This window comes from Lagopus leucura, unplaced genomic scaffold, assembly GCF_019238085.1.
Source record: "Lagopus leucura isolate 7727_CA_CO unplaced genomic scaffold, USGS_WTPT01 Super-Scaffold_100019, whole genome shotgun sequence".
Lineage (NCBI taxonomy): Eukaryota > Metazoa > Chordata > Aves > Galliformes > Phasianidae > Lagopus > Lagopus leucura.
The window spans coordinates 6,095,962-6,111,666 of record NW_024962273.1 but is presented as its reverse complement, the minus strand read 5'-3'; the positions used below and the strand labels follow the sequence as shown (position 1 = coordinate 6,111,666).

Sequence of the window (15,705 nt, the reverse complement as noted above, 5' to 3'; positions counted from 1 at the left end):
GGGGGTTGGACTCGATGATCTCTGGAGGTCCCTTCCAACCCCTACCATTCTGTGATTCTGTGATTCTGTGAAACGCTTCTTGGCTTTGAATGTACATTTCAGTGATGCATGCTGTCCTAAAACGGTGGTAATGTTCTTATTTTAAAAGGAACTATTAATAGGAGAAGGAATCTCAGAAGAGAGAGCATTCATGGGTAGTAAACTACTTATCTAAAGCAAAACTTTTGGTCAGCAACCCATTTTAAAGTTGTTCTTTATAGCTCCCAATCTATTATTTCATGTTTTATAGATAATTAAAAGTTAGAACATATATTAATTGCCTTATAGAGGCTTTTTTCTTCTTCCTTCTTCTTCCATACCATTGTTTTCCAGATGGGTTTCAGGAATAGGAGAATTTATCAAAACAAACTCATGTTACCAAGGAAATTGGGACATGAGAATTTTAAATGCAGGAGATAGCAGGGAGTTTTAACTACTTGGATCTTAGTGAGTGAGATTAATACTTACTATTTGTTAGATTTCTTTTGTTACATCTTTTTTTTATAAGTATCTTCTGTTAAAAAAGGGGAAAGGGAACTTGAGAATAAGCACAATGAAGAAGGGAAAGCATACAGTCCTTCAGCAGCCAAAAGCACCTGCTGTTGCTTTCATAGTCTTGACCGTCACATCAGTAATAACTGTTAAAGCTTTCTCTGTTATGCAGACTTCTACATGAATAAGTTGAACTATTAAGTGTAATAAAACCTTTTCTGTTGTGCCTATCGTTCAGCGGCCAGTGCAGGCTTTTGGACAGACAGCAAAAAGGTCGAAGGTACAGTAGACTTGTGTGCTGGCATGCTGAGGAAGCCCTCCATGCTTGATATGAAGCCTTGTTACGTTGTGAACAGTGCCTTTAGTTTTGCCCTTTCTTTTCTGGCAATGAAGCTTTGTTTTATTTTGTTGGATTTTTTTTGTCTTGCCTAGTTGTCTGCTTCTGTGGTTTGCCTTTATATTTTTGGTGGCTTTTTATTGTTATGGACAGAAACACTTTCCCAAAGATTTAATTTACTTCCCATTAGATGTGCTCTGTTGTGCTTGATAGTGCCTTCAAAACTGTGATTGCTTTGGTATTTTCTTCCTAAAGGAAGTAATTTATTCAAAATATTAAAAATGCTGTTCTCAGCCAGTTTGTTTTACATAACTTGAATGGAAAAAATAACAGCTTGTGGTATCTTTGTAGAATTTTGATAAGCCATAGTTTTTAATTTTACATACTTTCCTTTAGTCAAACACAAAGTTAAAGTTAGTTCGGAGCCTTGCTGTATGTGAAGAGTATCCACCACCTCCTACAGCTGAAATATCACAGGACCTCCAGGTAAAAGTCGCATTACTGAAGTTTCTGAAACAATTTGAAGTAACTTGCTATTCAAAACAAAGTCTTTTGGGTGCTCTTTAAATATGTAGATACCATATTTAATTAAAAAAAACCAGTACAGCTTTAATAGGGATGGTGACACCTGGTAAAGAATCTGCTGCTTCTGACTCTTCTGAACTCCAGTGACTGGTATCAGGGAATGCAAAGAGGCTTTGCTAGTTCTTTCAGCTTTCTGCATTACAGTGTGTGGTAGCTAATGCTGTGTGCCTTCATTAAGACAGCAGAAAAACTGGTTGATACGCAGCGTAACTTAACAGCTTTCTATTTAGATGATGTAAGCAGTTGTAAATTTTGGTGTTTTGAGTGAATTTATGCATGTTATTAATAATTGCTGGTGGTTCTCTTAATGCATGCCTGAGGTATTGCTGAAGACTAATTTCTTAATATATACTCAAAGAAAATCCTAAATACTGGACAAAATATATAAAATGCTTTGAAGTCCAACTTCTCTGCCTTTACTGTATCCTTAGAGGCAATGCTATTACCAGTTCTAGTTTAGGTATGGAAGATGGGCACTGAAATGATTTTTGTGCTGCTCTTGTTTTCTCTCCTAACAAAAGTTAAATGATTCTTCATGTCTTCCTCATAAAGCATATTTACTATCTTTCTGTGAAAAGTCTTACTTTCTGTAATAAGCAAAGGGAACCAGTAGGAGTGGGGGAGAATTTGTTGCTGTTGGAGATCCATTTCAGTTTTGGAGAGTGAAAGAATGCAAGAACTCAAACTAATTAAACATCATGAGAATGAGCCACAAAGTCTCTGTTTAGGTTTTGTTCTTGGAACTGAGAGAAGAGTGTTTTTCCCTTCATAATTCCTTCCATAATGTACTTGAAGAGTTTATTTTACTGGAGGAATTTTGAAACTGGGCCAGCTAATGTAATAAAAAATCCAATTCTTAGGAACAGCAGTACAGCATGTGGAGTAGAGATAAAAAGACAACAGAAAAATTGATGCCTTGTACTGTGATTTACAATCCTGTAATGTTTCCTGTGAGGCTACCAACACTGGCTAGGAGATCAGATCAGGGTTGAAGCAGTAGGGCTTAGCTGTGTCACTGCATCTTATTCCAGGAGAAGAGAATCCTCATTTGATGAGCTGTTCATCCACAGCATATTTCAAATGTAAGTCATCAGGATTGTTTTAGAACTCTTGCATTATATGACACCATATATTTAATGCTTTAAAATCACGGACTCTCATAGTAAGCATTCTCTGCAAGTGACATTTATTGCAGTGCCTTGTGGGAATCTCTCCTTAGCACTCTGCAATACATGCAGCTTATTTTACCTTTGTAATACACTGATTCTTTATTCTTTTGCCATTCTTTGTCTAAGTTTAGCTGCTGGGGTTGTTCTGATTCTGTACACTGATATATGAAGTACGAATACTAGTTCAGAATGATTAATTTTGGCTCTTAATAAGACTAACCTGGTTTTGTGTCCCTGATACTGATATGGGTAACGTGCAAATAGAACTTCTGAAACAAAATGGAACAACCCAAAGTGGGAAAAATGAAAACAAAAGGTGACAATCAACAAACAGTCTGTAGTGATGGTTTAAATTGACTCGTGTAAATTCAGATCAAGCTGATTTTAGAGAGTGCCGATGAAAGTTGAGAACCCAGAATGTAGATCCTTTGAGTAACTGCTCTGTAATGCTTCTTGACTCTTATCTCTTTATTCAAGTGTATTAAGCTGGAGAAATTTTTCAGATTTTGATGGGTTTGGTTTGGGGTTGGTTTTTTTTTTAGTCAAAATTTGCTGATAATTCATGCTGCTGCAATGAGGATTTGAGATTGGAAAGTCATTTGCTTTACAATAAAGAGCCTGTGAAATCAGTATACTGACAGAGGCCAGCTATCACTATAGTGGGATTAAATGAAAATTCTAAGGAACAGTAGATAAAATATTTTTCAGTAGCTTTCCCATGAAGTAGGTCATGCTTAATTAGGTGCTACAGGTTTTGAAGCATGAAATCACAAGAAAATGCCCTTTGGTACACAGTTCATTGTCACACTTTGAAGTAGAATTGGTGGCAGTGGAATTGGCTGTTCAGACGGCTCTCCTTGTTTAGCTCTTGTTGCAGAAAGGAGCATAAAAATGATTACTTACTCTGAAATCCTTTGACTGAACTACTGCTATATGATATATATATATTTTTAACTTTGCCTATATACTCTAAACCTATCCAATCAATATTTTAATGAGAGAAAGTGAGACTATGAAAAATCTTAATTTACTTAATTTTGCAGTGTACTGTTGTAAAATGGAGAATAGCATGTTGTTGGTACATCTGAGGCACAATTAATCTCTTCATCTGACAATCACCATGCTTTTTTTAAAGTAGCAGCTGCATAGCTGCTGGGTGAACAGTCACTGTTAACTTTATAGTGACAAATAATTTGTGTTGTTGGAGGTTGTGCAAAGAGGTGTTTGCATGTGAAACAGTCTTTAGCCTTGATAAGTTGTGATTATGTTTGCAGGACGGAAGAGTGGTAGGCAAATAGTTGTGGGGCAGCTCTGTGAGCTGGGCTGGGAAGAATTGGATCTTCTACAGTGGGATGGGTGGCAGCATAAACTCAGTTATCTCTGGGGAAGCGAAGCAGATGTTTGAGAAGCTTCCAGGTAAAAGGAATGGCGCAGTGCTATTACAGGTCAGGATCGGTGGTCCACCTCTTGGGACCACTCCAATAAAGAATTTGTCTCCATTTCTCATCTTACTGTGTTTTTGCTGTCTGAGACATGATAGTCCTTCATTAGTAGTTTAGTTACAGACAAGAAGAGGCACAAAGAACAAGATGTTGTTTGTTCAATAGTTAGGGAACTGTTATGTCACAAAAGGAAAGCTCTATTTTGCTTTATCTGGGAAACAGGTTTCATGATAGTTCCCCTATACTGTATAGAAACATGGGTTTCTGAGATGACTGCACACAAAGCTACTTTGTCAGGATACACAAAAGGAATTGAGGCCTTGATTGCATTAAGATTTGCAAATTCAGCCTGGGTATTTTCTACTCTAAATATTTATCTTTGTGTGTGTGAATCTGGTAATGCTGGTCTGTCGTAGAGATTGAAGCATTTGTTTTATTCTGTAATGGAGGGGGAAATGTAGACGATGGACACACTGCATAAAAACAGTATATAAAATTTGTCTGAAAACTGGAATATTTTCTTTATATCTCGAGATACTTTAGATTCACTTTGAAATACCATTCAGAGCCAGGAAATATGTCAAAATTCTAAAATATATATTAATTTCTATGTCTTCTCAATAGTTTTTGATTTGCTAGTAAGTAACTTCATGTTGTTTGCCTAGAGTATATGTGTGAGCAGAAAGAAAATGAAGACAGTTACTTTCCTTGTTACTACTTCATTTTTGCAGGTGACATAGTGCAGAAGGTTCTGCTGCAGATGCACATTGTTTGAAATAATTTTCATGATGACTGGCTTTTACTTTTGACAGGAGAAAATTCAAATCCAGTTGTCACAGTGTTGTGAAAAAGAAGAAAAGCCTGCAAAAGATGAAACAGAAAAGGAGAAGTCCAGTGATAAATTGCACAGAAAAATGTTATCAAGAGGTTTGCTATCTGTCATTCTGCTTTTAATTTGTATTTTTAATCACTTTTCAGAATTTATTAATGATCTTGTCTGACTTTGATGGGAAAAGTCTTATGGAAGAGTTTTTTAAATGTAAAAAAAGACATTGCTTTCTTATGACTGAAAGTTCGTTTCTTCAGCGTTCCACTGTCTAAGAATGCTCTGTTTGCATGAACCACAAGGGATTGTTGCACATGTTGATGATTAATATTTCATTGTCTCTTGTTCACCTGACTATATGGTCATTCACACTCATACTTTTGGTAGCATCTAGACTATAAAAATCCTTTGGAGTACGGATTGAACTTGATAAGTTAGAATGACAAGTATGATGCATGCATGTTAATATTCCTGCAGTCTGGATTGAAGGCCTATTCTACTTGGAACAGAACTGCAGAAATTGATCATCACTGTCTCTGTCCATGCTATCTTTTGCCATGTTCATTGTATATAAGTTGGAAATTCACCGAGCAGCTCTTGGTTTAAATAAAGGAGACAGAAGTCATATCTAGGAATCTTGTATCAACCAGTATGTAGGAAATATCTTTAAACCTAGTAATCCTTTTCGTGAGACTGCTAGCCCTTGTCTGTCCTGTCTCCTTCTCAATTCCACGAGGCCTTCTTCATGTGACGTTTCTGTACATCTTGTCCCAGCTGGCAACCAGGCATTCACGAAACAAAAAGCACCAGGGTGCAGAACTTGGCTGCATTTGTAAATGTCAGTCTTCAAAATGATGCTTTAAGAAACAAATGCGTTGTGTTAGAGCCATCTTGCTCAACCTCTGTAGTGCGTGCCCACCTTCTAAAAATTAAACTAAAAAATTGTGCTGTTGTTTCCTTTTTTTAAAAAAAAGGCCTGCTTATATTCTGTGTCCGATGGATTTTGTGCTCCTTAGTGCAGTAGTCCCCTCCCCTGTTGCTAGTAGAAGCTAATTTGCCAGGACTGTGCTCCATTCTAAGCTAAGCACAGAAAGGCTTAGAACAGCAAGGGCTGAGGCACCTGAGTTTGAGCTGTGCCCACCTTGGGCATAGGCTGACACTTACGTAGTTCTTGAAAGAAGAAATCTAGTTCCAACGTTATTAAGCCATCTGTAGCTTATAAATCTGAGATCTGTAACTCTGGAATGTGCTGGTGAAAGGGAAGGTTTGTTGTTAAAGTATTTCAGTGACACAAATTGTTATTAGGAAATAGTTTATTCTTGTTCTGAGACCAGTACAAGACAGAAGGCTGTAGGAAATTCCTGAAAGTGATGTTGTGGAAAGCAAGACCAATAAAATGAAGGTTCTTAATACTACAGAATAACAATAGTGAAAGCTAAAGTGTAACATACTGAATTACAGTATTTCTTTGGGCAACATCCAGTCTTTGTGTATACCAGCTACTGGTCCGTGGAAGTGTATACAGCAGTGCAGTGTGGTATGTTGGAGAAAACTTGGAGGGTGGATGGAAATGAGATGACTGAAGGTGATAAAATACTCCTTCAAAATGTAAGCAGTTTGTTAATAAGACTGACAGAGTTACTGAAGCTTTTGCCTCTTGTGCTGTGCTTGAATTGGAGAATTAAGAGAAACAGGGTTTTTCAGCTTTGTGGGTTTTTTTTTTCCTTCAAACCTTTTCTCTGGAAATTGCAAGTGTTGCAACATGCAGTATTGATCCATAAAGACAATGCTCATCAGTAATTAGGAAAAAGATAGGTTTGGTGGTTTTTTGTTTATTGTTTTTTTCAAAATGTAATTCTGCTTTCTTCCACCCTACTTTTAGATTCCAGCCAAGAATACACAGATTCCACTGGTATAGATCTTCATGAATTTTTAGTAAATACATTAAAAAACAATCCCAGGTAAGCATTAGCAAAATCAGCTTGCAGTTTTTCTGTCTTTGGCATAGCACCATGTTTTGTTGGCGTGTGTTTGTTTTGGTTTTCATTATTATTATTGTTATTTTATTTTCTTCCTCTTAAATGTTTACCATTACATCAGTTATTTAGGATGAGATTCTGTTGTGAAAACTATCTGAAACACCAATCTACTGTAGTCTGTGTGTTATATGAACACAGGTTCAGGACCCTGACCTGTTGTAAATGCTTTTCCTGTTTAATGAGCAAATAATGAGTTCTGTCTGTGTGCAGCTCTATCTGAAGAGGCTCTAATACTCTTTAAAATCTGTACTCAGTTAGCATCTTCTTGTTAGATTCCAGATTGCCTTCTTTCACTTCAACCTGTCTTGCACTGAATTTATAGACAGCTTCTTTTACTATGTAGTATATAAATCATAGGCATATGTATCTTCAATCTACACATCAGAAACCAAATCTGACCTAATCCAAGTCCATCATTTGTTAGGAAAAGTTGGTGTGAGTCTGTTGCTTTGAATTTTGCAGTACGCTGTCTGTCTGGTTTGTTTTTTCCCTCAACAGTTTAATACTAAATCTGTGGCATAACATACAAGGCAAGAAATGAGCTTAGTGGAATTGTGCTGCTCTTGTGAAAGATATTGCTGTTATTTGTTAGTTGATTAGATTATAGTTACGATTTACAGTGTGATAATATATGGGTAGTCCATGTTATTGGAGGAGTGGGGGAGAGAACAGAAAAGAGAAGATTATCATAATGGACCAACACATTTTGCCCTATAAAGACATTAGAAAAATTAGAATGCATTGGCCTCAGAAGTCTCTTACTTCAGCCCTACTGGAAGTCATAAATCATCCTAGTGAAAACAAGAAGTTTATAGGCAAAGGCCTGCTGGGGGTTTACCTGCTATCATATCAGCTGATGTGTGCAAACAGTGACCTTTTGGCAGTTAGTTTCATTATATGCTAATGAGATATTGAAATTGGCATATACATTTTTAAGATTATTTTATGGTGTTTCAGCTGATACTCATTTCAGTCATCTTCATTTTTAGTTTTTTATATTCTCTTAACATCTTACCACATTGCAGTGTGTGCCAGCTTTTAACTACTCAGCTGTAAGTATGTTGCAGGAATGCCTTCTGTTACCAGCACCTACTCAATCTGCTTCTCTGTGATCCTGTGATTCACAATTCAGGGGGCAGCTGAGGTCTCTACAAATCTTGCTGCCCGTGCTGACCAACAAGAACCAACCCAGTCACTCTTTCCCCTTTTGAGCCTTCTTGATGACTGTACTTTCTGTTGATAGTACCAGGAAGAGATTACTTGCAGGCTTTTTGTACTGTGATTTCTGAGATGAGAACAGTGGGGGGTTCAATAAAATACGGCTTAGTGCAAAATGAGTACTTTCTCCAAAAAATAAATAAATACTGTGTTAGACACCTAATGGTCCTGTTTATAGTCTTCCATCATTCCTTGATCATAGATACTATCTGTGTATTCTTAAGATGAATACAGTTGGAGTTATTGGAGTGTCTCATATGTGAGTTGCTGTGTTTTTATTTTCAGGGACAGAATGATGCTGCTGAAATTAGAACAGGAAATTTTAGATTTCATTGGTAATAATGAGTAAGTACTGTACTCTTATAGGAAAAAAAAATTCAAGACTGTTCCTGTTTATTTAATAAAGCTACTATTCCTTTCTTCCAGAGCTCCAAGAAAAAAGTTTCCCCCAATGACATCTTATCATAGAATGCTGTTGCACAGGGTAGCTGCTTACTTTGGATTAGAGCACAACGTGGACCAGAGTGGGAAGTCAGTCATAGTAAATAAAACTAGCAATACAAGAATGTAAGTGTAAAAGTCTTGGAAAAACTTTATGGTACATACATTTAACTCTTGAGATATAATGATGCTGCATGTGCAGCATAGGGGTTTGTCTGTTCATTAGGTAGCATGCAGCAAGGAGAGGTGTTCTGGGTGTTACGTAATAGTGTGATCTGTTGCATGTTTAAAGATTTAGCAGTGAACAAGTATGCTGTTTCCATAAAATATGAACTTACATCTACTGTTATCTGTTTAAAGATTGATACCAGCTTCAAGTACCTGCTTTTGTTCGGATCAAAGCAGGACCAGCCCTTATCTTAGAACAGCTGTGTTCAGATAGGGTGAACAGAGGGGAAAAGATTTACTGAGCTTTGGTTTTTGTACTGTAAAAATCTACTGCAAAAATTCAGGCTTTGAAATCTGTTGCTGGAATAACGCTGCCTGCAAATCTCACAACCTCACAAAGTAAATGTAACGAGGAAGGCAAACAGTGGAAGTGTCAACCAGGTTAACAACTCTGCACGTTACTTTATTGTGATGGCTGGGGAGTTCTTGAAGAAAACTTACAATATGCTAGCATTGGAATCAGAGCATCTCCAAATTCCACGTGTAGTTGACACTTCTGTTCTCAGGACCCAGCTATTCTGTATTCTGCACTTGCTCTGTCTCCTCCTTCTGTCACCACAGAAAGATGAAGGGGTAATGTGTTGACTGTATCTAAGTTTTGTGTACCTAGTTTCTAGCTTTAACTTAATAAATTTGCATGACACTTTTTTTCTTGAAGTACTCTGATATAAGCATGAAGATAGGAGTTCACAGCTCCTGCATCGTCATCATAGACTCTCTGCAGCTTTGAAGGAATAAAATCTTATTATCCATCCTAATTTAAGAGTCAGCAGAACTGAAACAACATACCATACTGAAATTTTACTTTAGCAGATAGCTTCCCTCTCAGAATTAATTATTAGAAAATTATATAGGGCCTAAATATATGTTAGATAAACTTCAGTCTTTTTGTATTTGTTTTTGGTTTGGCTCTATCAGAAATTAATTACAAAGGCATACGTTTCAAATCTGTTGTCTTTGCATCTACTGGCATGCCTAGGCTGAAGCTTCACACATACCAGTGTGGAATAAGAACTTTTGAAGTATGATTTCTTGTTGTTATTTTTTAATTTATTATTATTGCTTTTTTTTTTTTTTAACTGGCCTCTGGAAGCCCCATGTAGGCGTAGTTACTAATTAGCAGGCATTTCATCCAACCTGCAGACAAGAAGAGTCTTAATGTTTTCAGTATTCTTATTTTAAATCACTTCAGATATAAAATAAGAATTTAGAAAGAAAACCTTGGAGATCTGCTCCATGTTGAATAAAACCAAACTTACCTTTTCCTCATAGGCAGATTCCCGGCTCCAGCGCCGATCAGTGATGTTACTGACATCAACAACCCAGTGCATACTGGGACGTCTCAGTGGAGTGGGAAGTTGGTGATTGCAGGGCAGTAAATTCAGGGACCTTAAAAAGAAAGAGGTAAGACAGTCTAAAGGTTCTCTGAAATGCCTGCTAATTATATTTGGGCATCCAGTAACTAACAGTTAGGCTTGACTGTTTTACAGAAAAAGATCTCCTGATTTTATATAAATGCCCTGAGTAACAAGTAAAGATACAGAGAAGAGTACATATACATTTTTCCTTTCAATAGGCAAATTCTTCCTGATTGTCTGAGAAAATCTTACTGTAGTAGTAGCAGCTTCATTGTCTAGGTAGTTGGTATCCATTTTTTATTTAAGAAAAAAAAAGTTTGCAAAATATTTCACTTCCTCTCACAAAGTAGATAAAGTACCAAAGAATATATACTGTTTCTTCCTCTCGCTTTGATCTCATGAAGCTCTTGCTTGCCTGCACTGTTGTGTCATTTTTCTTCTCTTGTTTATTTCTACTTAATTATGTTTTAGAAGCTTGTAAGTGTCAACGCTTTCTCCTCTCTCTATATCTCCTTACGATCCATTTTCCCTTCAAATGAACTCTGAGGTATATTACAGCTCTAGCAGAAAGCACCTATCTTCACTTCCGTGCATGCCCAGTACCCATTGCATGGCACCTGTGTGGATTCAAGAGCACTTCACATGCCCTTGGGGAAGAGGTTGCTTCCCACCTTAGTTGGAAACCGAAGCAAATGCTTTGAAGGAGGAAGCGATTTTGAGAGCAGGTTTGTCATGCATCAGGAACAGGAGTTGCCAGGTGTACACAGCAGTACACGTTTTTGATATTTTTCCCATTGCCCAGGCAGCCACAATCATATCTGTTAGACTATGAAATATATTGTACGCATCACTTATGTTAGACTATTAAATATATTGTACACATTTCAGTTGGTTCCACGTGCATAGTGTATTTTACAAGTCCATAAACTTTTCTTTTTAACAACTTTTCATAGACCTGACCAAAAGTTTTGTGAGCATATAAAGGATGAGAAGAGTGATGACTTTCAGAAGCGGTACATCCTTAAAAGAGATAACTCTAGCTTAGACAAAGATGACAACCAGGTGAATAAATATTACTTTCCACTTCTGTTTGTTGTATTGGCCGATGTATCTGTACTACTTTCATGTGTAAGTTGACACTTTATCACTTAATTTAGATGAGAATACGATTAAAAGATGACAGAAGAAGTAAATCCATAGAAGAACGTGAAGAAGAGTATCAGAGAGCTAGAGAGAGAATATTTGCACAAGACGTACGTATCAAAGGAAAGCATGCTGTCTTTTGTGTGAACGCTTCACGGACATGTGTGTGCTCGTTAAGAGATGTTTCTTTTCAGGAAGCTTTCTATATCAGAAGAGTACTGGGCAGATCACCATTAGTGGGGCTTGAAGTCAATTTTTAAATGATACTGCAGTTTCTGGGAAGTTATTGATTTTTCTCTTGTTGTTACTGCATGAAGCCCACAGTAACATCAAGAACATTTTTATATATTCTTTAGCATTACTGCTTTCAATGCATTATTTTGCCTCTTAATGAAATTTAGGTTTGATTTTTGGTACTGTAGACATTACAAGTGTTACTGAGAGCAATAATTATCATTTTCATTTGTGTGCTCTTAGACACAGGTGAGAAAAACCTATTTATTTCGAATGCATCTTATGACCAGTAGCAATAAAAGAATTTGAATTTCCACATGTGCAAAATGAGTCAGAAGTCTGGACGTCTGGTCTCTGGAGTGGGGTGAAAATCCTGCAGCTCTAGTTTAGTTAATAGGTTTGTGGTGTTAATGATAGTATATGAGCCATACAAATCCATTAACTTATTCCAGAGCATCATATAGTGCCACTTAGTAAACTGTTGTTCAGTCTTGCATTTTTTGCAAGTAGAGTTTGTTTCATTCAGTATTATTAGAAGTAAACATTGTCTGGCAAAGTTGATTCCATTAACCAGCTTTTCTGCCGTTTATCTGTAGCTCTCACACATTCGTAATATTCTTATTCTATAGGTGTAATGAGCTCTGAGAAGCTAATTTGCTGTACCCATGTTTTCCAAAAATCATTTTGTTCACCCTAGTTGCAAGCAAAAAGTGTGGAGTCTTAATTACCCTTTTCTTTTTGCATACCATGTATCATACCCTTAGAAAGCTCTGTACCAGAAGTTAGAAGTCCTTGTTGAGGACAATATAATTAAAGTTGTTAATAGCCCTTTTTGCTTTTTACTGTATGTGTGCCTATATCTGATGAATTCAGTACAGTTATTGCAGTAGCCAGTGTTATTACTATACACTTTCAAGCAGAGGATAAGGCAACCAAGATCTTGCTAACAGACCTGCACAGTCACATCAGCTGGATGTTGCATGGAGGAAAGGCCTAATTCAAGGAATTGCAGCTTCAGAGAAAATACTGATATAAATGAATTGATCAGCCCTATTCTAAAGTTAAAGTTAACTTCCTACAGATAGGCCTTTTTGTACTGGCTCTTCTTCCCCCCCCCATAACATGGGAATTATTCACCAAAGAGGTTACATTTTCATGGCAGTTTTATATAAAAAACAGGCAGTTTTATATACGAAGAAAGCAATCAAAGTTCATAGCTAACAGAAAATACTTCAAATTGCAGTTTGTTTTGTTACTGTGCCATAACAGGGGCTTGATGCCATTAATGCTTATTTCTACACTTTTTTTTGCCACTCAGTCCCTGTGTTCCCAAGAGAATTATTTCACCGATAAAAGGTAAGTAAATTTGCATTTCAACTCTGTCTCACTTTTCTATTTTCTTAATAAATATTAAGCTATCTTATTAAAATGCCAACAGAATCCAGGAGGAAGAAACTAATAGTACACAACAAAGACGACAGATATTTAGGTATTTGATGCATTCTCTAAAAAAATATATATGTATATCCCCAAGTATTCTGCATGCGTTTCACCTTTTTCTTTTCTTCTTTTCCTTTATTTTGCAATTGATGCTTGTGCTAAAATTTTAGTTTATAACTTGCAGAATCAATAAAGAGACATCAGGGAGATCAGCCAACAGCCATCAGAGCAGTACTGAGAACGAGCTGAAGTATTGCGAGCCCCGGCCCTGGAGCAGCACCGACTCCGATAGTTCCATCCGCAGCCTGAAGCCAGCTGTAACAAAGGCCAGCAGCTTCAGTGGGATCTCAGTTCTGACAAGAGGAGATAGCTCTGGAAGCAGCAAAAGCACAGGCAGGCTATCTGAGACAGGTATTATGGGATCTGTACATAGTTACCTAGCAGTGAAGTACTTACTGGTTGATGTTTGACGCGTATTGTGAATGTGTGCTGAGTAGAGGCCTTGGTCTTGTAGGCGTTCTGTGCATACAGCTCCCTCTGGTCTCAGTGGGTGCAGCATGCATAGAATGAGTACTGACCCAGGCCTTAAGTGTGTAAGTGCCTTGGAGAACTAGAATTGCAAATAAAATGAAGGCTTTTGACTTAGGAAGTAGAACTTAAAACTTAATTACTGGTGTCTTTAAATTAAATGCATTACAAAATTACAAAGAATTTTAGGGTATTTATCAACGTACGTACTTAATACCGAATCAAAATGTATTTGGAGTTCAGCTCTAACTTCATCACAGCAAAGCTGCTTTGTGCAGTCTTAAGAATCTGAGCTGCTATCCTGCTAGGGTAATATAGCATAAACACCTATAAATCATTGTTTGTTCTGATCAGTACCATTGGCAGGATTTAAATGCTTAAAAAGTTCACTTAATCTTTAGATTACTGAAAAAAACCAGAAGAATGGAACAAAGTGTGCTGTTTAATTGTAAGCTTCAGAAATTCTGGGAAAAAGAATACTAAGTTTTTTAAGCCTTTGGGTTTCAAAGGTGTGCTCATGTGCAACTAATGTCAAACCAAAATCTCAGAAAATAAGGATATAAATCTTCCGTGAATAAAAAGTGACATTTAGTAAATATTTCTATTCTAAATGGTAAATAAATTTGATATAAGAGATAATCTTAGATGTGCAGAATTTTGAGTCTTGAAGTAGGTGGGTGGGTTACAGATGTGCTACTTCAAAGTTAGAAGTAGAAATCAGAAAAGAATGTTACTGCTTATCTGTATTGTAGTTGGCCTTCCTTTCACTTATAACACATGTTTCTGAGAATTTGTGAATTTTTTTTTATTTTCTCTGAAACTTCCACTACATTGTAGGTATACTGCCACACCTTTAATGCAGTAAATAGATTTTTTTCCATTGTGTGTATAAAAAAAAAAAAAAAAAAGTTCCAAGAGTACTTCTACATTTGTTTTGAAACTGGAATCATGTACATCTTGTACATTCATCAATCATGGAATCATGTACATTCTCAGAAACCTTTTTTAAAAAACATTGAAAGAAAAAATGTTCATTTTTTGATTAAGGATGTAACTGGCTTTAACTTTGACTTCAGTCTCATTTCTCTACATAATCTAGAAGTGGCTACCTTTGTTAAAAAATCTAAACAAAGTAACTGGTAAAAACAGGAGTGTTTTCTGAAGCTGACATAAATTATTTTGCACAATGTACAAATTCTAGCTTTGTATTTCACTTTAGCAATAGCAAAAAAAAAAAAGCTATCAGCATCAGCAAATGCTTGCAGCTGTACTAATTTTTCATACTAACAAATGAAAAGCTTGCAATTAGAATGTTTTCTGAAGGACAATAAGGTGACTTAAAATGGTAAATATGTTTTACCCCAGTCTTCTAGATTGTATAGAGGCTGCTAATAGGAGTTACTACGTTTAAACTTCTATACTCTAAGTCCTGCAAGTGTCATAGCGAACACTTAATTAAAAGTGTGCTGGATTGTACACCTAGAGGTCTCTAGGAAACTGCAATTCTGTAGACCATTCCCTATTGGACTTCTGGGAAAATTGCTCTTGGCAGCATGCATTAGCTTTCAGAAAGCTCGGGGTCTGGTTCTCCACTGCCTTGCAATGTTTATAGCCATTCACAATTGTAAAATAACTGCTTTCTCTAAGCAATTTTGTATTCTTCTTGAACTTCAAATAAGACTAAATCAGGTTTAAAATACCATATTACCTCATTTTTCTTCTAGCTGCATTTTTTTATTTCAGCCTTAAAATTGCCAGGGGAGAGGGGAGGTTGGGAAGAGTGTGTTGGGAATTTTAGTATTCTGCAATTTGTCCATCAGGTGAGACAGATCTCAGATGTGTAGCAGGCACAAAAAAGTCGTTCCTTGCATGTAGGCTGTCTATAGAGCATGTAATGTAAGTGTATCTGAAGGGATGTCTGGCTGAATGGATCTGAGTTATCCAATGGCCTGCATGTATACGATAGCTGTCATCTGTGTGTGCACAAGTGGTGTATGTAAACCCTTGAGTACATCAATATGTCTGCATGCATCTTTTTGGAATGTGTCAGCAATCGGTTATTAGAACTGGAAGAACTGCACTGTAGTGCATGTGCATGTACACAGATGTATTTTCTGACCAGAAATCAGATCTAGAAACGGTTGGAGTGCAAAGCAGTGCTGAATTGACCCCTGGTTTACCGAAAG

General features: G+C 36.8%; 1 protein-coding gene across 15 annotated transcripts in view; it reads left to right on the top strand.

The window, feature by feature from the left end:
• The window catches only part of R3HDM1 (R3H domain containing 1), a 66,115-nt gene that overhangs the window by 29,161 nt on the left and 21,249 nt on the right, over positions 1-15,705 (top strand). For 11 of the 15 annotated variants that reach the window (XM_042877740.1, XM_042877741.1, XM_042877736.1 and 8 more), the window contains exons 4-14: positions 770-811; positions 1,265-1,354; positions 4,877-4,991; positions 6,773-6,851; positions 8,433-8,492; positions 8,574-8,714; positions 11,128-11,236; positions 11,332-11,427; positions 12,870-12,907; positions 12,990-13,040; positions 13,176-13,402. In XM_042877740.1, the coding sequence (XP_042733674.1) occupies positions 770-811; positions 1,265-1,354; positions 4,877-4,991; positions 6,773-6,851; positions 8,433-8,492; positions 8,574-8,714; positions 11,128-11,236; positions 11,332-11,427; positions 12,870-12,907; positions 12,990-13,040; positions 13,176-13,402 (1,048 nt within the window). The remainder of the gene's footprint in view (positions 1-769; positions 812-1,264; positions 1,355-4,876; positions 4,992-6,772; positions 6,852-8,432; positions 8,493-8,573; positions 8,715-11,127; positions 11,237-11,331; positions 11,428-12,869; positions 12,908-12,989; positions 13,041-13,175; positions 13,403-15,705) is intronic. The other 4 variants (XM_042877743.1, XM_042877737.1, XM_042877733.1 and 1 more) reach the window with 3 other exon arrangements.